Source organism: Gambusia affinis, linkage group LG07 (genome assembly GCF_019740435.1).
Source record: "Gambusia affinis linkage group LG07, SWU_Gaff_1.0, whole genome shotgun sequence".
Classification (NCBI taxonomy): Eukaryota; Metazoa; Chordata; class Actinopteri; order Cyprinodontiformes; family Poeciliidae; genus Gambusia; species Gambusia affinis.
The window spans coordinates 17,887,819-17,911,119 of NC_057874.1; the positions used below are offsets into that span (position 1 = coordinate 17,887,819).

The window sequence follows — 23,301 nt, forward strand, 5'->3', positions numbered from 1 at the left end:
GCAACAAGGCCTAAACATTTCCAAGCTACCTAACTCCAACCTAGTTATTTAGGACCATTATTGTAGTTATAAAAGAGTCTTACGTTCTTTGCTGCAGTTTCATGCATCTCCTTTAATTCATTAATATTTTGCTGAAGCTGTTTCTTGGAAAATGTTCAGACAGCATTAGCACAGGTGCCTATTGGTTTTCATGTTGGTTGATGATTTTATTATGACCGACATGAAAAGGTTGAGGCTCCCCATAACGACAGACGGCTTGTGTGATCTCAAAGCCACCCCCAACATTCCCTCCCATCCTGTTTGCACAACAAAGGCCTGGATACACACCTTGACCAAAACACTGCAGCAGCAGCCATGGGTCAATTAGGCTTCAGCACTCTGCTCATATGCTCTGTCATTTTTACACCCTGATGTACACCGTTTCTATTATGACTTACTTTAACGCGCCTAGTTTAAAGTTTGTGTGCAGCTGCAAAATATCATGTAGATTCAGAATGAATGATTAAATAATTTGTGTATTGCCGTTTTGCATGATGTAGTCAAAAGTTATCCCATCACTAGATTTGGAGCACGGTAATGGCACATTATGTAATAGCGTAGCAATATTTATGATAATGTAATAAGCAATCACAAACCAACCATCGTGTTCTTCTTAATCAATACTTATAATAACAATCATTTTGTACATTTAAATATTTAAAACCTTGATCAATTAATACTGAACTTTTAGTCATATAGTCGTCTTTCCAGACTCATAGCCAGAACCCTCAAGTGACCAATGGAGACAGACACCAGCTCCTTGCAATAATGAAAGGATGGATATAATCAGCAGGGATGACCTCCAATCAAACCCAAAATGATCAAAAGTTCCTTTTCTATGTCAGTACAATACATGTACAGAGCCTTTTATGTCATCTAATCAGCAAGTATTATAATCTAACAGTTACAATAAGTTTATGCTCACAACTAAAAAATGCTGGAGTTAAATTAATCAGGTTATAAATCATTGTTTTATTGACTTGATTATATATTTATGGCACATCTGTCTACAAACTCTTTGTTCTTCTCTTGAAGGATCGTTAAGTAGACGTGAAAAGAAAACCTCTCAGGAGTCTGTGTGCTGTACATCAAATGCAATGTGTACACAAATCTTCTTTAACTGATTCAAAGAATAACACATAAAGATCAGGCACATATTTTTTTGGGATCCTTTCACTGCAGCTTACTGCAGTGAAATAAAGATTTTAAATACTTTATTCATGCATATAAAAAAATAATTGCAGGCATAATTACCCTGTAGTCACTGGCAGTGACAAAGAATATGGGTTGGAAAGCCAGCCAGATGATGCAGGTGGTGTACATTGTAAACCCGATGAACTTGGCCTCGTTGAAGTTTTCTGGACACTTTCTCGTCTTGAAGGCGTAGACGGTGCAGAGGATGATGAGAATGCAGTTGTAGGAGAGTGACACAAGCATGCTGCTGTCCTTGCTGTTACACTTGAGGGTGACCACGTCTCGTCTGTCTGGGTTAATTTCCTTCCGGATTCCCGGAAATTCAACCAGGAGCCAAATAAGGGCCACCAGCAGCTGGCAGGAGATGAGAGCACAGCATATTGCCACTTGAGAAGCCGGGCTGATGAAGCGTAGACGCTGGGCTCCATCTCTCACACTGAAGATCCTAGCAATGCGGTTGGTCTTTGTTAGCAAAGCAGAGTAGCACACAGCAAATGAAGTTCCCAGGGAAAGTCTTCGCAACGTGCAGACAGCAGTGGAAGGTTTTGCAATATAGATGAAGGTCATGCTGTAGCACATGAGAACTCCCATCAAAAGGATGTAGGACAGCTCACGTCCACTTGCTTTGACTATGGGGGTTTCATTGTTCTTAACAAAAATGCCCACAACTGCCAGAGTACACAGTATACCAAGACAGGAGATTGTAACAGGCCCAATAGCCCAAGCATCTTCCCAGCGGATGTACTCTTCAGGCAGATCATAACACCCTGTCAAATTAGCCAACGGCCATTGACCAAAGCCGCAGTCAGCACAGGTGTACTCATCCTGCAGGTACTGGTAGGACTGGCATGGAATACATATCCAACAGCACATGTCTCCAGGCTGCATGCTCTTCACCTCATTCCTTTTGCACGGGTCACTGCACTGGGAAGTGGGAGGAGCCACCCCCAACCAAGGTACTACGCTGGAGTTCAGGATCAATATGTGGTCCCAGTAGCCAACTTTCTTATATAGAAACTTGCCCTTTTCTTTGTGGTAGTTAAAGATGTTGTAGCGACTGATGCTGTCGCCTACAGAATCAAAGCGCACCATGCTCTCCGTGTCCGCAGGTCTGAAAGGAGCTGGTGGAAAGGAGAAAGACAGCAATGCATAAAGTTATTTACAGTAATGCTCAATATAGCATTTGTGTCTACAGCTGACTTTGCAACTAGATTTTTTTTTTTTTTTTTTAAATACTACAGCTGTTTTGGGAAATTAATCTGTTTAAATGATCATAATCAATAATGCAGATCTGGTCTAGATTATTTTCTTCCCTCTGACTATGACTTGACCATTTATTATGACTCCACTCCTGACACCTCCTCTTTCTTTAAAGTCTTTTTGCTTTCAAACTCTGGTCACATAGAATGTCACACTCATTGGGAATGCTCATTTGTAAAAAGAAAGTAATCCAGCAGGGGCTGCATGTCTTATTGCTTTTGCTGCTACAGTAAACACAAAAAGTAAAGTTTTCTCATCATGCTTCAGCATTAAGAGTTTTGTCATACTCAGCGGGATATAACTTATCCACCTTATTCCAAAATCGTATTTTGCTTTGAATTTCAAAATTTTGTTGAAGACTTCCGAGCAGGCATTCATCTATCCATCTTCTTCCGCTTATCTGGAGTCAGGTTGTGGGAGTAGAAGCCTAAGTAGGGACGCCCAAAATTCCCTCTCCCCAACCACTTGTGCCAGCTCCTCCGGGGGGGGGATGCCAAGGTGTTCCCAGGCCAGCCAAGAAACATAATCCCTCCAGCGTGTCCTGGGTCTTCCCCAGGGCCTCCTCCCTGTGGGACGTGCCCGAAAGACCTCACCATTGAGGCATCCAGGAGGCATTATGACCACATGCCCGAACCACCTCAACTGGCTTCTCTCGATATGAAGGAACACTGGCTCTACTTTGAGTTCCTCTCGGATGACAGAGCTTCACACCTTATCTCTAAGGGAGAGCCCAGACACCCTACGGAGAAAACAAATTTTGATTGCTGGTATCTGTGACCTCATTCTGTTGGTCATGACCATAGATGAGGGTAGGAACAAAGATCGACCGGTAAATGAAGAGCTTCGCTTTTTGACTCAGCTCTCTCTTCACCACAATAGACTAATACAGCGCCCGCTTCACTGCTTCAATCCATCTGTCTGTGGTTTTCAGTATAAAAAAATCCACGACGAGCACAGAAGTCCAACAACAGAACACCACTCGAGTTCAGATCAGGGGGGTTGGTAGGAACAACCATACCCTTGTCATTGCCCACATGAGCGTTGAAGTCCCCCAGTAGAAAAAGGAATATTGCCGTTGTAAGACATCATTTTCAAAATATCCTTTTTAAGTATAGAACAATCCTGACTTGTGCTCTCCTCAAAGTTTTCAATCTTCTAATTGTAGAGAAAAAGGATATTTCAGGTGATCTGGTGCAGGCTACCAGCAGAACTGATGTCAATAAAAATCTATCTGTATTCATAACCCGACTCAAACCTTTCTGACTTTCACAGACTGTATGAAGTCAGTGTATAGCCAACACTTGAGTAGCTTCTTTGTAGGCCTATCTTTGTTTTTTGTGAGTTTCTGTGTGTGTCTCTTGTGACTTCTGGTACAGTTTTCTGTGCTGCATTCAATAATATTGACGTATTTTGTTTTGCTTTTTTGATTATTTTGTGGTGTGATAAATGTTCATTGAAAGGATAATTCTTTGAGTTTCTACATTTTATTTATTTTCATCTTGTTAATGCTATTATGTTAATATTGTGTCTCGTACGGAATCAGTTAATCATACATCCATCCATTTTCTAACACCCTTGTCCCTAACGGGGTCAGCAGGGGTGCTGGTGCCTATCTCCAGCAAACATTTTGGGTGAGATGTGGTGTTCACCCTGGACAGGTCTCCAGTCTGTCGCACGGCAACACAGAGATGGACAGGACAAACAACCATACACACACACACACACACACCTAAGGAGAATTTAGAGAGACCAATTAACCTGACAGTCATGTTTTTGGATTGTGGCAGGAAGCTGGAGTGCTCGGAGAGAAGCCACGCATGCACAGGGAGAACATGCAAACTCCACGAAGAAAGAACCTGGGCCGGGATTCGACCCAAGACCTTCTTGCAGGCAACAGTGCTGGAATCAGATAACATTCAATATATTTTTATTTAATTGCATGTGCTCTAAAATTGATAGAACTTTACATGCACTCATCATAAGGATGTATAAAAGATTAATTTAAAGAGACATTTGAGTTTTCTGCAGACTGGAATGACTGTAACAGAAAAACTGCAATGATTTGCAGAAAGCTGCCTGTTTTCTGTTCGAATTTCCCTCTCATTGTCATGAAGTGTGGTGTGAAGTGGTGAGGTAGAACGCAGTGGAACCAAGATGAGATGGAAAAATGTGGTTTTAATGTTGAGAATGAGGTACAAACAATTCCAAAACAGTCCAAAATCCTGGCAGCACAGCAGAGCAGAAGAGAGGCTCAGCACTAGTAGCAACAGGACATACGAAGGACAAACGACAACACACAACTGCTTAGACAAGGACCCAACAAGGAACAAAGAACACAGGTGGGGTTAAATACATTGAGGGCAATCAAGGAACGAGACACACCTGGGAATGAGACACACCTGGGAAAACCAGGGGAAGGGGAAAACAGGGCAACACGGGACAGACAGAAAAACTCAAAATAAACAGAGAAAAACTCAAATCATGACACTCATTTACACAGAGTCAAAGTTCTGTCTACAGTCTTTAATATAACATATACATCCACCAGGGATGGTAAGATTAACTTAGATATGCGGATGCACACATACAAGAAGCGAGTGGATTGTTGGAGCAGGTGTGAAAAGATCAAACTTTGGGCCTTAAATTCAGGTGGATGAACTGACTCATATCATGCACATTGCTGTGTCTATCTAAAATGAATCGGACAGACCACAGAACAGCGATTCAGGATCCTAACTTGCATAAATAATTGCACAAAAGTCATTTTGACAGTTACAGAGAACCAAAACTTTTTGTGGCAATCGGCAAGCTTCTGCCATAATTCTGTCTGGATATTATCAGGACTGACAGAACCCATTTCAACTGCTTGCTGTCCTGGCACTGAGCCAACTTTTAAGCATGCAATAACACAAAAGATTTTACTTTCTGAATTAAACTTTTAAAAATATATGAAAAGTCATATTCATGCCCATAATAAGCGCCAGTATGCTTCTCACCAGTAATAGTTTACTACTCACAGTTCAACTCTAGCATGTTACCACGATAGACTAAAATATTTTGGACCTGTGTTTGCTGTCAGTAGTTTGCTCACCTTCAAACTTGGTCTTCAGGATGAACTCTTTGTAGAGCCTTTTTCCATTACCTGGTTTCATGGCCTCACAGACCTTAGATGTGTTAGAGCATACTGCTTGCCTCATGTTATGCAGGGCGTAGGCCATGGCATACACAGCGTTCACCACAAACATGATCTTGGACTCCTGTTCAAAGTTTCCGTCTCGTAAGCTGCGTTCACTGCAGCTGAGCTCCTCAAGGCTGCAGGCAAAGTTGTGCTCCCAGAATTCCTTAAACCATGGGTTCCTCGTGTTGGTGTATGGGTTCAGCTTTGTGAAATAGTCTTGAAACTCCCTAATTGGGTAGGAGGCCAGTTCAATGGTGAAAGCCCCTTCTGCTGCAGTCTCACTGCCCCTCACTACACTCTCTTGCGCTCCCCATCCATCACTGGCCACCCAGATAAATGAGGTGTTCATTCGAGCAGCAGCTGACAGCAGTTCGCGGGCATCCTCGCTGTGGGTGAACAGGATCACCACCTTAGCATTGGACTTCTGCTTCAGAGAGCGGATCACGTTCTCATAGCCCTGCCGGTTCATGGAGCGGCTCACTTTGGCTGAAGTGGCGATGCAGATTTGGTGCTCGCGGGCCTCCTGTTGGAAGGCATCGATGCCAGTCTCGCCATAGTCACCCTCTGAAGCTACTGTCGACACGTAGGTCCAGTTAAAGTGCTGCAGGATATCAGCCATGGCCTTGGCCTGGTAGAAGTCTGGGGGCACAGTGCGGGCGAAGTAGTCATAGCGAGACTTGTCACTGAGCTTTGCACTGGTGGAGGCGTAGCTGATCTGAGGAATTTGGAACAGGCGTAGGAGGTTGGCCACCTGAAAAAGTGGAACATAATTTTTTATGGCTTTCTTTGCAACTTTTAAAACATTTATTATATAATCCTTTCTAGAGTAAAAATTTCTTGAGACTCATTGTGTGATTTACAAGACAGACTTGTGACATACATCACAAAAAACATAAAAACAGTAGTACAAACTACTGAACATGTCTGTATTGACATACATTGCCTTGAAAAATCAGGTTCCCTGTCCTGTCAAGTAAAATACATCAACATTTGTGTTTGAAATGCGACCAAAAATCTCAGACCATATAAATACTTTGCCAAGTAACTGTATTACTGGGATCCTTTTTCTGATAGGCCTTCTTTTTGCCTTACAAATGCATAAACAGTACCTACAAGGTTTTGATGTGGGCAAAAATAAAGTGAGAAGGTTGACTAATGCTCAGCTACAAACATTTTACTTAATATTTCTAGTGGCAATAAGTTGGTACATTGGATATAAAAGAGCACATCTATTTTATATAAATATTTATGTATCATTTCTTAAACCTTTATTTCCTAAGTTTAGTAGACAAATATAGTTGCTAGACAAAGTAAAAAATAGACAACATTAAAACTCAATCATTTAAAACAGGTTTTTCTTATTTAGTGCAACAAATTACAGTATCTGCTTACATTGCATACATGTAGCACTCTCTATTACTCTTATTATTGTTTCTTTAATTATCAAATTTAGAACAAGACAAGTACTTTTTGAGAATCCCTGCTGCTCAATGTGTTGCTGTTGCCATCTCTGCAGCTTCCTTAACTTTGGTCAAATTAGTAGAAACACAATTTATGTCATGTCACATTTGTGACATATTTTGTCCAATCATCCAGCTTTATTATGCCAACGTATGTAAATAATGCTGTTGAGTTTTCTTTGTAGCCTTTTCCTCGCTGATCATTTTGTGCTATGCCATTCATTTGATCCTTCATAAGCTCTGTAGAAACTACAGCTTTGGCTAGATGATGCAAATGAGATCATGTCTGTGTTTTTTTTTGTTTTGTTTTTTTTTTATATCAGATGGATTCATTACAACTGGTACTTAGTGTTCAGTCAAGAAGACTCTATTCAAAGTTTTAATCAAAAAGTGTTAATTTAACAGTGTGCACACAGTGTTGTTTTTTTTTATTTATCTCAAACTTTTTTCTATGTCAGAAAATAGATGTCAGTTTTGAATGAGGCTGCAAAATCACAAAGTGCCTTCATTGGCTATTAATATAAGCAACTGTTCACACATAAGGATTTTGGGAGAGTACATTTTCCTATACAGCTTTTGTTTTTTCAAATCAAGTAGTGTTATCTTGAAATACTTTCACATCCCTCTGCCCAGACTAATATATTGATTTTCTTGTGAGTTTGTTGGTGCTATGGCCACCAGTGTGAATAACAAAACCTCAGTGTGCAATCCATGTTAAACACAAACCTGCTGAAATAATTGCCATGCATGGTTGAAACAGAAAATCTCTGCAATTACTTTCTCACAGAGCATTGTAGAGGCATGACAAAGACAGTAAAAACTTGTCATTCTGCAGCATACCTCAGGAGACACAGTAGTGATTAGTGAGAACCCATGGGCTTCAATATGGCTGCTTCCTCCCTCAAGCATCATTGTATGCCTGGAGGTTTTCCAAACAAGGCTTCCCCACAGATCTAATTGGAAGTGTCTACACTCACACTGAGTGCCATTCAGCTCACTCATTCTGCAATCACATTACAGTCTATTTACAGCCGAATCACTTTTATTGTGTATGATTAATTCCCTTTGCTTGTTATTTAACAACCTATTCTGGAATGTCAATCAGTTAGACCACTAATTTTAAATTAACAGCGATCTCATATATTTGCCAAGGAGCTCTCCTTAAATGTCATCAACTTATTAGGTGAACTTTAGCAACTATATTGAGTCAGACGAACATGAGACGGATGTGCCATTTTTTTGTCTCTGGAGAGACATGTTGTTATTTCCATTTTTAAAATCTGATTGCAGTAATAAGTTATGCAAAATCAACCTTTTGAGCTGTGTGTCATGTTACAATGTCATTTCCTCATCGAACACACACTATAAACCCAAAGCTCCACCCTGGAGCTCCAGTCTCCAGCCGAGTTCCCACCCCACCATTATTTAAAAATGCATCCTATCTTGTTAGACTTTTCTTCATCTTCTTACAGTGGATACCTGGTCCTTTCCATGCTCTTTTTAATCTGTTCACCTGCAGCACAACTGAGAGATTTGTGGGTACTGATGATAAAACCTTTAACTAGATAATTTTTTTTATCACAGCATTTAAATTATACCTTTACTTAATTGGAGAACAAATAATTATTGGTACAATAAACCTTTTAAAGATTATGTAATTGACACATTTTTACATTTGTGGGAAAATTTAGTATAATTCACAGTTTTTAGGAACACCAAGCAATACAACCTGTTTCTGTGGTTACCAGCCTTTACTCAGCTCCATTTTTATCTTGCCATGAGGCACATGGAGGAACATGGTTGGATGGCAGAAAACAAAACATCTCTAAAGCTCAGTGTTGGAAAAGCAAAGAGTAGGATCTTGTGGTCAAATGGTATCCATAGCAACCTTTAAAAACTTACTACATGCCATGAACAAAGGATAAATACATGTAGTAGCTCCTTACGCCGGGTGTTTAGTATGACGGAGGGCCTACTTCTCTTCCAAAAACCCTGAGAACTTACTTAGACTCTAAATAATCATGAACACATCATGAATATTGTCAGATGTAAAATAAATACAAGTTCATTACATCAGAAAACTGTAAATGGAGTCTTTTAGTTAGATAACACTCCAAAACACATGGTCAACTTAAGACACGTGGTCAGATTAACGTAGAAATGGTTCAAGAGATACAAACTCAACAGTTTTCCGTGGCCATCTCAGATTACAGAGCTGAAAATCCTATTTAAAAAAAATTGTGCCGGGGGCAGAAGAGAAGAGAGCAAAAAAAAAAAAGCCAGGAGTCTAGATAATCTAGGGAGATTGTGCAAAGATGAACGATCAAAGATACCTGGCTCTCTATGCGCCAGACTTGTGACATGTAATAGGAGAAGACTAAGTGCTGTCCTACATGTAAAACGAGTAGCACAGAGCGTTAAAATAAATTTTGTAACCTGTGATCTTGTTAAAAAATATCTTAAAATTAGTTTTTTGTCTTTGCTGAATGCATGTACTGAAGTTATAGGTTTGATTTTTCTAAAACAAGTAATGTAAGATTATCTTGATACAAAGGGATGTGCTTTTATATTAGCAAATTTTAAGCATCTTCACCAGTGTGACTGCAAAATTGTCTGTATTTAGTATTTCTGTCAGTTTCTGTACCTGTGACAATGGAACCGAGTAAGGTGTTCTGTCAATGTGAAATAAGTATAAAATAATTCTCTGAAGCTTCATGGTTAGTGTGAGCAGCTTCCGGACGTAAAGCCATGCTTTTGTACTTTATTACACCAGAATTGAAATAAACAAAATAAAGCTCTGAATTAAACAAAAACGGAATTATTTTGTCTAAAAATACCGACATTAACCTAATGAGAGCCTAAGTTTGCAGACCCAAAACGTGACTGAAACAATAAACTGTAAGTAATGCAGATCTGCTCCCAGTTCCTGAAGGGGGGAAATAGAAGAAATATGATGTATTTAGGTATGTAAATTACAGCTATGAATCTGTTTTTCCCACTAGCTCTCCGGAATAATCTCCCCACAGGGATCATATTGACAGATGCAATTTCATCCTTCTAACACCTCTTTAGAAACATTTTTTATAAGCAGGCTGTTCCATGATTCTAAATTGAGTTATATCTGTGCTTCATATATTTATGTTTATTTTTTTCATATTTTATTTTATTACATGTATGGATTATTAAATAAAAATATTTTTTATTTGTTTTTAACCTCCGTGCACTGTTGATACTTTTGAAGGTAATATGTTATTATTATAAATGTTGTGATACAGTAATTACTGTGTAAGAACCTGTGTCAAATCACAGCCACAGATTAAATCTATTTTTAAAACTTAGATTCTTACTAAGACTCATTCATTTAAGTCTCCTATCTATTTATTTATCTATATAATGAGAGTTAAACTATGAGCAGTTCTTTGTCAGTCAGGCAGTCATATTTGCATCATAAGGTAGTTTTCTCTTGCTGGGTTTTTCTGAAAGGTCTCCCTCAGTATATTCCTGGAGAAGCCTGACAGCACACCTTTCAGGATGGCACTGAAGTGTGTGACAGCAGCCGTCTGTTCGTCCTCATTCAGTATTTCCCCCCTATTCTCAGTCGCGAAGCAGCAGCCACAATACTTGCTCAGGAGAACCTGATTGCTCTACATTGTTTCTTGAAATAATACTGTGGGATTAACGATAATGAATATGTACCAACGTAGATGATTGCATGCTTTGCAGAGAGTGTTTTCATTTAGCAAAAAAGACTGCATTTGGAAGCCTTTTAAAAAATAATAATAATGACCTTATTAAAACAGAATGTTATATTATTGTAATTATGGCCACAGTCTATAAAGTTGATGTCTTGTTTTGGTTCCATTATTCAGAAGGTTCATTAGTGAAGCTGTATGACTCTCGCTCTGCAATGTTCCCTTTGTCCAGCCAGAGTCTCTCAGCAATATCAGAGTCCCTGCTTTTATATGCAGGGAGAAGCCGCTAAAATATGGAGACCAATATTGAATACAGAGAGTGTGATTACTGAAGCAATAAGTCAAGATGAAAGCCTGTACAAAGTCCTTTCTCTTTGATTTTGATCACCCAGGAATGACTCTAATCAAGGTTATTTTTAACAATCTTCTGCCACAGTCAGATATTCAACAACGTGCACACACAATCAATATTCAGTATGTATCTTGTAATTTATAATTAATGACATATCATATTTTTTTCTGTCTGTTAAATTTTCAAAAAGTGACTAACAAGGATCTTTGTGTACAAAATTAGCTAAAACAATAGAAACGTGATTTTCTTTTGTAAGATATGTAAAGTGAGATACATACCTTACAAAGAGTTTGTTTTTCCCCACTTTCAGCACCAAGGAGCCTCCATCAGACCTATACTACAGTTAAAAATGAGTCCTCACAGTGGAACTGCAAAGGTTACTGATAGTCCATCAATAACAGGAATAAATGAGCCACTGCACTTTGCTTTAGGCCAAAAAACATATTTGGGTAACTTAATGGTAAGATCAGGGAAATGGGATCCCAGGTTAGTTTTTCTGCAGACGCACTATGGAAAACTGAGACACATATGCAACTTCTGGAAGTCTCTTACTCATATGTCATGTGTCTTTATTTTTCATTTAACATGGAGAGTCCACCGTATGCCCCTGGGGTCCCTGTCAGTTTGAGCTCTGCTGTAGCAACAATAGATGTCTTCTACAGTAACTGCAGTAGGGTGTGCATGTGGGGCTCACCAGAGACCCAGAAATACATGTGAAACATAAAAAACATATATAAAGTTTTGACTGGGACGATCTTAATTAACCATGTAAATTTTTAAAATAAAGCAACATATTTCAACATGATGGTGCATGGTATAGAAGTAGAGCTATTAGATTCACATATCCATCTGAGGTTCGATTCCTGGACCATTGTTGCATGTCTTCCTCCTGTCACTCTCTCCACATTTCCTGTCTAATATAAACGCCACTATTGCCACAAAACACAAATATTTTCTAACACTGCTAATATAAAAAAATGATTATGCATAAACTGAATAAACTTGATCTTTAAAACTGGCTGCATCAGGAATGACAGTTCTATAAATATAGTAAACTAACCAACATACATTTATTTATATATTTTAGAATATTTTGTGGCAGGAAGGACTGGTGTGCCTCACAAAAAGGATAAACATTTTGTTCTTCTGTCATGATGCCAACATTGGGAGCAAATTAATCTTCCAAGCGGTCAAAAGCAGTAAGAAATTATTTTGTTTATCCTATCTGACATAACATAGAAGAATCACCAATGTTTTTCCAGTGTATGGAAATATCTGGTATCAAGTGTACATTTGCTATAACCTTGCTGCTCTTTGACTTCCACTGCTTGGCAGTGATTTTAAGGATGTGCTTTGAAAACTGCCAATTGTCAAACAGCTGACACTTGGCTGCCGGAGCGGTTTCCTTGGTAACAATCATTTTATTATCCACCTCACATGATGGTGTCATCTTAACACCATTCTTTGCTGTCATTATTACCCTGAAATGCTCCAGATTTTACATCTTATTGCACAAAGTTGCAAAAGTCCTGAGTAGTTTTATTTAGCTGGTCTTTAATTGCCTGATTCTTGAGAGTCCCTTTTTGTACAGAGACAAAGACAATGTTTTGTTTTGTTTTTTTTACTGGAATTAAGTATGGAGGTGTATAATCAGTTTGAATAAGACTTGAAATGTTTTACACAGTGAATCATGCATTAAATATGTATTTTACTTGCTACGGCACATAATTTTTAAGAAATATTTAGAATATTCAAAAAATAATATCATTCAAAGACACTGTGCTTAATGTTAATAACAAAGCAGCAAGAAGACATAAAATCTGGAAAATGTTTTTAATATGGGGAACTTTACTACCAAAGTTGAGAATATGGACTGTTCAGCTTTGACCATATATGTGGTGCATTCATGTCTGTGGGTCACAGCTGTCTGATGAGAGCCTGATATTAGTGTGTTACTGGCAATGCACTGGGAGAGAGGAGCCTATGCCAACTGGCTTGCAGAGACTATTTCAGGAACAAGAAATTCTTCACAATAAACCTACGTCTATTATTTCCTCCCACCAGCAAAACAAAACTCATAACAAAAGCAACCTTTCAAGTGGTTCTCAAGACTATACTGATACAGTTTAGTGTTGTCAGCTTAAAGCTTAAAAATGCTACTTCTTGCCCATAGCGTTGTTCAAAGAAACTATATATTAATTCAGCAATAAAATGAAGAATTCTTTCCACATATGTAGTGCATTCTAAATAACATCTGCAGGCTGTGAATGTAGACTGACCTGTGATATTGAGAACAACAGCTCTAAGATAGATAAAATTAACTGAGGTGTATCCCGACGCAGATAAGCTTGCAGTATAATATGATAATAATGGTGTGACTCCAAACAACCTTGCAGTCATTACAGAGCTTTCCCTGATGCTGAATGACATTCGGATGTGATCATTAGAGAGCGGCGATGTGATCTCCGAATGCGGATACATAACAGTTTTAAGGAGAGCATCACATGGTAAACAAGAGCTTTTTGAAGTCAACACCAAAGCAAGATTTTTCTTCCATCTGTACAACTCTGAGGAGGCAGAAACTCAATAAAGACAGACTCTCTCCTCCCCCACTGCATCACACTCCAGAAGAGCTAATAAAGCACAGCAAACCAAAAATATTAAACTTCAAATACACGGCAAGACGGATGTTATAACCTCAAATTATTGAGAAGTTTCTCAGCAGGCTTAACAGAGGTATGAAAGGGTTTGTCTAATTTTCTTGCAGGAATTTTCTGGTGTTTTTGCTCTTTCCACTTGGGCTGCTATGATTCACATAGACTAAGTTTAACTACCGTGCCTGGTGAAGGTTTTTGTATGCCTTGAAACGTCTACATGGTTCCACATTACAAGCACACTCGGTATGTATTTTATCAGGATTTTATATGAAAAAGCAACGCCTAGTGGTGCGTTAGTAGAAGTACAACAAAATGTGGTTTTCACATTTTTCATTACAAAAGAATATCTGCGAATCTCTGCAGCTCCTTGCCATTCTTGTCTGTTTTTTGATTAATGCTCTCTTTTCCTGGGCTGTTAGTTTCAGCAGACAGTCACATCTTGGTAGGTTTGCAGTTGTGTCATAGTGCTTTCATTTTTAAATGCTTTGTGAGATTGTTGGATATTGTTTTTATAATCTATCCTACTTTAACCCTGTGGATTCCTGACCTCTGAACCTTCACAGATATTAAATTAAAGGTATGGCGCCTTCGAGTATTTTCTTTTTATTTTGTAGCATCACAGTGAAGAGGGTTGAATAAAGATGGAACACTTTACAAGAAATTATTTTAAAAATATTCCCAAATTTGTGTTAGTCTATTTCATACAATCTGAGTAAAAGACATTTAAGGTTGGTGCATATAAAGTTCAAGGGGTGCATAATTGCAAAACACTGCATACAATTAGAAAGATTTGTTGTTTTTCAGAGATTAATGCCACAAGATGTCTTATTTTTCATTGTGAGTTCATTGTGAGTAAAGTGAGTTTACGTCCAGGAAAAACTGACCTATGACTCTGAGCCATTTTGCTCTGATTGTTGTGGAGTTTCTGAGGCAAAGAAACCACATGTGGATTTCAAGGCTCATCTCTCATATTCATTTTTATCAGTCCTGGAAGCATGTTAGAATGTAGCTGGAAATTATTTCATTGTTCTTCCTCAGATAATTTTTCTGGTTTAAATTCATAACTGTAAAAGTGTGTGGGCAGCTAAAGAGTCTGAGTCATCACGCTGGGATGGTTTATATAGCTAACATCCCTGATGGCAATTAAAACTACTTCGAAGAACTTGAACACGGAGAAGAAATAACAAGGATGGCAAAATGCATTAAGATGAGTAAGAGGGCCATGAAAGTTTCCAAAAAAAAATTGCTGGGCTAATTATGAGCTGATCCCTTTGTGGGTAATGAGAAGCTTGTCTCCCACCATCGCTGCCATGGCTCTTCTTTGGCCCTGTCACAGGCAGGTGGACACATCCCTGCCAGCCAACAGAGGAGCAACCCCACAGATGGGAAAAGCTGCTCTTCTCAAAGTTCCCCAGGATGGCCCCTGGCACTCGTCCTCCTCACTTTTATAATGCCCTTCATCTTCACAAAGTGCTTCACTGGGACAAACAGAGACTGTGTAAAGCAGTGACCTCTAAAGAAAAAAAAAAACAACAACTATGGGCTTCAAGCCGTTCTCTCACAGCTCCGTCCATTTTAATGCCAGGAAGGGAAAGCCAAACAAAAAGTCTCTTCAAATAGAGGCAGAAGAGGTATGTATTCAAATACAAGAGAAAAAGGGAAAACTCACAAAAGCTGAGAGTTTCCTTTGGAGTCTCTGCTTGTTGAAAAGCCATTCACACAGAGATATGCAAAAAAGAGATAAAAAAAACATGCTGGTCTTTTGCTAAAACATCTCTTAAAAACATTACAGTCGTGAGAGATCCATAGAGGTGTGAGAGGAAGTCCTGTTTGTAATAATGGAGGCTTTAAATGAGCCTAATATGCGGGTGGGTATCCTCTGTTCAGCCTGTCAGAGTCTCAATTCAGCTTTAACCTGCTGAGATCAGGCTTTTAAATACGCAGACTCTTACAAGAACTTAACCAGAAATGAATCACACTGTGGCTGCAGCAAACAACCCAGACAGGAAGCAGCATCTTCCTCTTTCCTTTCTGGGTGCCAATTAGCCATGGGACAGTAGGAGATTCTCACAGTATGGTTACTTTACATAAAAACACCACTATACCACGCTACTGACACATAAACATAAAACAAAATGCATGTACTAAATAAATCTGGTGACACATTATACTCCTACATATATATATATTTGTTGTTTTTGTTTTAGTTTTTTGTTAGATTTGGTCTCAACTCCCAGTTGGGTCAACTAGGTACTGGTCTGAAGTAGTTTGATGCAGGAGGGTGTGTGAGAGGAGCGGACCTTAAGCTGATAGCGGCCAAACATGCACATATTCATATAACAATAAGCAGATCAGCAGGCAATGTGTGGTTAAGTGGCTTTGCCGAATCCACACTGACATGTGGCAGGAGAAGAAGCTGGTACTGAACCACAACTTTCTGACTGCAAGACAACTACTCCCAACAGACAATAAAACAGAGAGAATAGCAGCCAACTGTCTTTACATTTACGAAACATTTCATTTGTCAGTCCACTGTCTAGTCCTGCTTCTTTTCACAGGTCATAGAGGTGCCTAGTGACCAATCACTGGTCATTGGGTGAGAGGCGAGGCACACCCTTCACAGGTCCTCAGCTGATCTGGGCAACCAACAGACCGAATGAACAATGAATAGTACCTTTTAAACTATTCCCGACTGCTCACAGGTTCAGGCCAAGGGGCAACAAAATTAAAAAATAAAAAATCCAATATTAGTCCAGATGTGAACTAGTCAAAATGTAGAAGGATATGTGTTGTGTAACAGATTTAGTAATCAACAGCCTCAGCCTGTTTTAAGCATTAAAGTAACCCACCCGTATCAACCATAAGCAGCTGAATACTCATGACCTCTCTCATTAGATTAATAATAGATGTGCTGGTATGGGGACCAGGAACATATTTTTAAAGTTAACTGGAGTGCAGCAGCTCCCTGTGTAGACACACACACACAAGCATGAGATGAGGATTATATGATAGTCACAGAGCTATAGAAGGTTTGCTTCATTAGCTCTGCAGAAACCAGCAGGGATGCTGAAGGCAGTGTGTACTAGCCGAGCCAAGCACCGCTGCGAGTGGAGTCTGTAAGCAAGAGATGGGTGCTCAAAACCAATATTCTGAGGACTGTTTGATGTCTTTGTGTTAATTTCACAATAATCATTTAATGGTCACTTATCTGAGCTCATATCCGCAATTTGGTATAGTTATTACATTTGCACTTTCCTTGATATGCATTTAACAGACAAATAAAAAACCAGATATTATATTTTCATCACTGTTTAACTACAGGCCCTAACAGTTAGTTTATAAGTTAGTCTCTAAATCTAAAGAATAAAGAAACTGATTTGGCAATACAAAAACTCGATTTGAAAACAACTACAATGAGATGTTTAATAAAAAATAAGCTGAGGGAGTCAACATTGGGTTTATCTGAAATTTCTGTGCTGAGACAGCTAACCATTTGCACTCCTTACAACCTCCAGGCTTTAAAATCATCAGTTAATCTGGCACGTAGAAACCGGAAGCCTAGACTCTTCATTTATCTAGTAACAGCCAACAGAAACCTTTCAGCTGCGAGAAAATAACACTAACCACTGCGAGGCTAGCCTGTGCAACCCAACTGCTTTTTGTATAATAAAGAAATGCTATGATCTGGAGTTAAAAGAAAGTGTAACCATATCATTTCTATTCACTATAACTAACACCTTGTGCACTGTAGTAGTTATTGTACCTAAGGAAAGTGAAAAAAAATCATTAATTATGTTCAGACACTTACCCTCTGGCTACTTTTAATGTATGTGTGTGGGAAAGGTCAGGATGCAATTCAGAAATTAAATCACTGCCACAGTAATTTTGTGAATGTTGATGCTTCAAGCACTGGTGGCAGATTGACACAAAAAGAATAGATTTACAGAAACTCTTTAAACTCAAGAGAAAAGTTAGTAAAAAAAAATGCAAGTATCTAAATTTGAGGGACTGTGAAGATGTGAAACTATGTATTAACAAGAAGGATTTAATGAACAAGGTGTGTGATATTAGAGACTAAAAGTTTTAGTTTGGAAAATGTATTTCAAAGAGCCTGACATTCTAGACTGACATTTCTGCTGAATTTAATTATACAAACTCCAAAACAACAGTGTAGCAACTTTAAGTATCTGTTTACTGGGACATGATTTGCACTGAGAATAATTAGAGCAGAATGTATCACATCATTATATTGAAGGTATTCACATGCAAATTATAGAAAGTGTTGAGAAAATTCATCTCTTACCCAAAGGGGCTCAAATCTAACTTGACCAATTACAATAGACAACAAATAAAGGAGTATTTTTAATTATACTGCTGAGAATATTTTGCGATCGATGACTGTCTAACTGTCTGGGAGCAGGGCTACCAATCAACCAACATTTTTTTCTTTGTTGGCATTTGACAGACTTTCTCTACTGGTGTATTTAGTTGTTATTTGTAGGTCTGTTTGGCTATAGGAAGAATAAAGATTATAATGAAAGCATGTTATTCACTCAGGCAATGTTAAATATTTAACTTTAATTTTGAAAACTCTCTGATTTAATGTGGAGTCATATAAATGAACCTACTTACATTTTTGACGAGTCTTGCATGTCTTATTTAGCCAATTCTGAGCAGTAATGGCTTCTTCCTGTACACGTGTCTTACATCAACAGGCTCTTGTTTTACATATAGTATAAGCTTCAAACAATGAGGCATACAAACAACAACTTTTCATTTTACTTTTGATGGACATTTACTGAGGTTTCATATCTAGTTTAACTTTTAGTTTTGTTTAAAAGCATTCTTGCTGCAGAGCTCATCAGCACATTTTTCTCCAAACTGTTTCAACAATCTAGAGTCTTTATAAAAAAGTGTGTTTTTTTATCTTGTTCTTTTTCCATCAGTTGTATTTCCAAATACCTCTTAACAGAATCTGTGTAAATATCCAAAAATTAAATCAAAGGATCTCCTTATTATGCTCATATACAGGTTCAATGATTGACCTGAAAACTGACTATCAGGCTGAATAATTTACTGAAAAGCCTAAATGGCCAATGAACAGCTGCTGGGTTTAGTAATTGGATACATATATTGTTCAAAAAAGATTAATTTAGCTTCAATTGCTATTTTCTGGTGATTTTTCTTGTTTTAAATAAAAATATTAAAAATATTTTACATGAGACTGTTCACACATAGTTTAGGTCAGCATCTAAAGCACCTGAAGGTTAGAAATAATAAAATGCTATTTGTTTGCATTTCAACAAACATTCAAAAGCCTTTTGGGGTTTTCTTATAATTTAACTGCTGGTCTGTGATACCTGCTACAATTTTCTTTCTTTTTCTTTACATTTACTTGCAAATGTGAAGTAAATCAATTTCTCCACTTACTTGAATTGAAACGTCACTATAGGATCCTCCAATAACTCCAGAAATAGCCAGTGGAACGTTATTATTGACGGGTCTGGAGCCATCAGGGCAGATGAAGCCATGATCATGCACCTTATCGAGGGACGACCTGACAAAATCCAAGGATTGCTCCAAACCGTAGGTGTCTTTGGAGCAGGTGTCCAGGATGTGGGTGCCCAGCCGGAGCCCGGGAAGGATGCGATCATTGGAGTTAATTTCATCAAGGGCAAAAAGCATGGCTTCCAGTCTCTGCATGCCTCGCTCCTTGTTGATTTTCCCACAGTCCTCTGTACCTTCACCTTTCTCATGCACAGGGAACAAGCCCCCAATCACAAGGTCCCCTTCTATGAGGAGCTCACGTTTAGTTGAATGCGGTACTCTGATGATTGGCAGGGCCCCAGGTATCAGAACCTCCAGCAGGAACATGTGAAAAGGCCAATGAAGGGCAAAACTAACCTTCCAGTTGGTGCAGAGCACTGCATGCAGCATGGTAGGATCAGGTTGCAGGGTTGAGCTGGTCAAAGAAGAGATTGGTGAATGTTCACGAGGACTGAAGGCAGACTACTGTTAAATCTTCCGAGCACAGCATTTCTGGTGTTTTCTGAAAGTATGAGGGAGAAGCAATCACAAAAAAATTTACAGATTAGCTTTTTTATATGAACAGAAAAACCTTGATGAAGTTTTTTTGTAATACATAATTTAATAGTACATGAGAACCAGCTGGAGATCAGCCCGCTTAAGAATATGGAGGTGATGCTGATCCTCACATTCTACTCCCTCACCATCTTTAAACACTGTGTTTACTGTTGATCACTGCCAGTTCTTTGGAACCACTTCATCTCGGTACCTGAGATGGTCCTCACACATAAACACTGATCACAAGAAGCCCCAGCAGAGACTCTGGGAATTGATAAGGATTTAGCGATTCATTATTGATATGACTAATCAATTTGATTCCTTTTCAATTTTCTTATTGATTCTCAATAAATTAGGAAATTAACTTAATTTATTTTTTAATTCATTTAAAAATGCACCATGGTGTATTTGATTGAACCAAAATTAAAGTTGGCTTAAAAAAATAAGAATCCCTCTGTCAAATGAGCATTTTAACAAAAAATGTTACTGTTTGCACATCAACAGTTTTTGTGCAGACAAATTTGTATGTTTGTCTTTTCAGTAAGGATCTTTCCAAACTTCAACTGTCTCTATGTATGGATAACACTCTCTCAGATGTTATTTATTTCCACGGAGTCATTTTACTCTTCCCTGCCTCGATAAAAGATGTAGCTTAAAGCGTGCGAGAGCTTACCTCTGAACCAGCATCATTCTGGCTGTCCAAAAATTACGTTCAATAAACTACAATATTTATGAAAAGTTAATCTATTTTACTAATTGTTTACATAATTTAACATTATGTAAACAAGCCTCGTCGAGACCCATATTCTAATTCATTGAATATCACTGTAAATGTTAAGGTGATGGAGATTGTTCATATCATGTGACGCTAAATAGGGATGTACCGATCCGATCACGTGATCGAAAAATCAGGTCCGATCACGTGGTTTCAGACTCGATCGGAATCGGGTGATACATCCCGATCAATGATCGGATATATATGTATATTTATTCTAAACACAAATGGTAATAATAACAGTTAGTATCTACCGTTATGTGGCGGTACAGGGTCAGACTGCCTCAAAACAACACATGCACGACACTTTGCAGCAGTGACGGCCGTAAAGTGAAGCAGAATACGACATCAGCTTGAAAGGGGAGTACTGTTGCTAATTTAGCGACACTGTCGCTTTATTTAGCAACTTTCCAGACCCCGAATTTGTTGTTTTTTAAAGCGACTAGTACAAATTTAGCAGTTTTCTCAGATTTATTGGAGACTTTGTCGACAAAAGGGGAAAGCACCGATAACTGCCATGAGTACCTCAAAAGTACTGGCATAAAGTCAGTCTCCTCGTGAGGCAGCGTGTGGTAGAGCAGAGAGGAGACCCGCTCCATCTCATTGGAATCAAAGCTGCCAATGATCCCGCTCTGGATTACATTGAATATAATGGAAATACAGTTTGTCGCACCAAAATAAATCCCTGCATTTGATTCACACAACCTCTGTCACTAATTAACTTTCTTCACTGTATGTAATTCTAATAACTGTATTTTGGTTAATATATTATGCAAAAATTATTTATTTAGTGTAGGTTCAGATAAAGTATTTACATTATTATATTTAAATTATTTTATAAAGTTTATTTGTAGTTCTGAATGTTTCAAGTATTTTAATCACTTTTGCCTTGCCAGTATTGATATTCATTTCTATACTGCTCATATCACACATGCTCAATGCAAATTAGACCACCATCTAGAAACGTCTTCCCTTTTTTAAATATATTTTTTTAAGTATCTGATCAGGACTCCGTATCGACTGATATTTAAAATCAAATGATAGGCAGAAAAACTTTATAGGGACATAAATAGTTGTGCGATTCAAAAATCTGGTCTTTCTGGCAAAGTGGAAAGAAGGAAAGGAAATATTTAAAGAAACCTATTACAAAGCTTGCTTAAAGTTTGTCACGAGCCAGACAAACATGGTTGAGGCAGCATCATGCTGTCAGGCGCCTTCAGCAGTAATTGTACTGAGCAAAATACAGCACAATTATAGGAGAAAATCTGGAATGGTTTAAATTTATGTCTAAAAATGGCTAAAGTCCAGACCTAAACATAACCACGACTCTGTGGCAGGATTTGAAAATTGTTCTTCACAGACACTCTCCATCCAATCTTACTGAACTCCTTTGAAAAGAAGATGCATTCATGTCTCAAGTTGTGCAAAGCTGGTACCAAAATATCGAGAGACTTTCAGCTGTGATTGCAGCACAAAGTGATTTGAAAACGTATGGAGTGGTGCTGAATATGCCACACTTTAATTGGAAAAACTGACCACCATGCAACATTTTTCATCATTTTTGTCTCCTACTTTTAATTATATACTACTCTAAGTTGGTGTACCACTTTATCATTTTTTGCAAGTCTCCTAGTTCAGCATTTCAGCCACACTTTTGTTCAGTTACAGCACTCCTTAAAGAAGCAAACCAAAGCTTGCAGGCCAACCCTTCATATATAAACTTTCTCTTTTAGTGGTTGCTACCTATTTTATTGGTTTCCGTCTTAACTATAGTACCTTATTTGGCTTGTTGAGATCAAAATTTGATGAGGAGACTAAGGCCAGAAGTTGTTTTTGTTGACAGACTGAAATCCTTTTAATCTTTTGAGTTTACTTTCCAAAGTGAAACTGAAACCAGTGTTTATTTTTAATCACACTGAGAAAAAATGAGATACCCTTAGAGTGACCATATCAAACATTTATAGATAGTTAAGGCACTACAGAGTATATTTTTCCAAGCTTTACAACTGAGATAACACATAGACGGCGGTTCACCTCAACGGCTGTGGTTGCCATAGAAACATGATGAGTAAAAAAATAAGGGTGGGACTGCAGGGGGAAGGTGGGTAGTGAGACACGTATGCTAATCTGTGGCTTGTAGTTTTGGACTGAAGAAAGGAGCGGATGTGTTGTCTGGGTCAAGGAGAAATTGTAATTGAAATTTTTGAGGTATTTGAGTCAACGTATTGATCAAAGCAGATGTCAGCTGTAATGCTTTCAAAGTTAACTCCTTTCTGTCCAGCCCTGGCACAGAAAGGAGTTTTGTCATCATGCCTTTGTCCTCTCCCTTTGAGCAGAAAAAGAAAATAAGACGGGTATCCAATCCAAAGCTTTGCCACTCTCTTTACAATGAATGCAAAGGTTTTGCTACTGCTTCCTGATTAGTACGTCTGTAGCTGAAATGATCAGCTCTGTTCTTGTGACTTTATTTACCCTGAATGTGCCCTGTTTCCTGTGGTCACAGATGCAGAAAACCGTCACAGTTGGTGGGAGGTGTGATGCAGAGGCAGGCTACAAAAACACCCGTTTCTGCAGCTACACACGGATAAGCCCATATGGTCTTATACGTCA

At 38.5% G+C, this 23,301-nt stretch overlaps 1 protein-coding gene across 3 annotated transcripts in view; it reads right to left on the reverse strand.

The window, feature by feature from the left end:
• The window catches only part of grm2b (glutamate receptor, metabotropic 2b), a 30,409-nt gene that overhangs the window by 4,538 nt on the left and 2,570 nt on the right, over positions 1–23,301 (reverse strand). For 2 of the 3 annotated variants that reach the window (XM_044121278.1, XM_044121276.1), the window contains exons 2-4: positions 19,263–19,881; positions 5,585–6,422; positions 1,294–2,354 (exon numbers count right to left, since the gene is read on the reverse strand). In XM_044121278.1, the coding sequence (XP_043977213.1) occupies positions 1,294–2,354; positions 5,585–6,422; positions 19,263–19,769 (2,406 nt within the window). In that variant the 5' untranslated portion in view covers positions 19,770–19,881. Of the gene's footprint in view, positions 1–1,293; positions 2,355–5,584; positions 6,423–19,262; positions 19,882–20,945; positions 21,004–23,301 lie in introns of those variants that run through there. The other variant, XM_044121277.1, reaches the window with a different exon arrangement.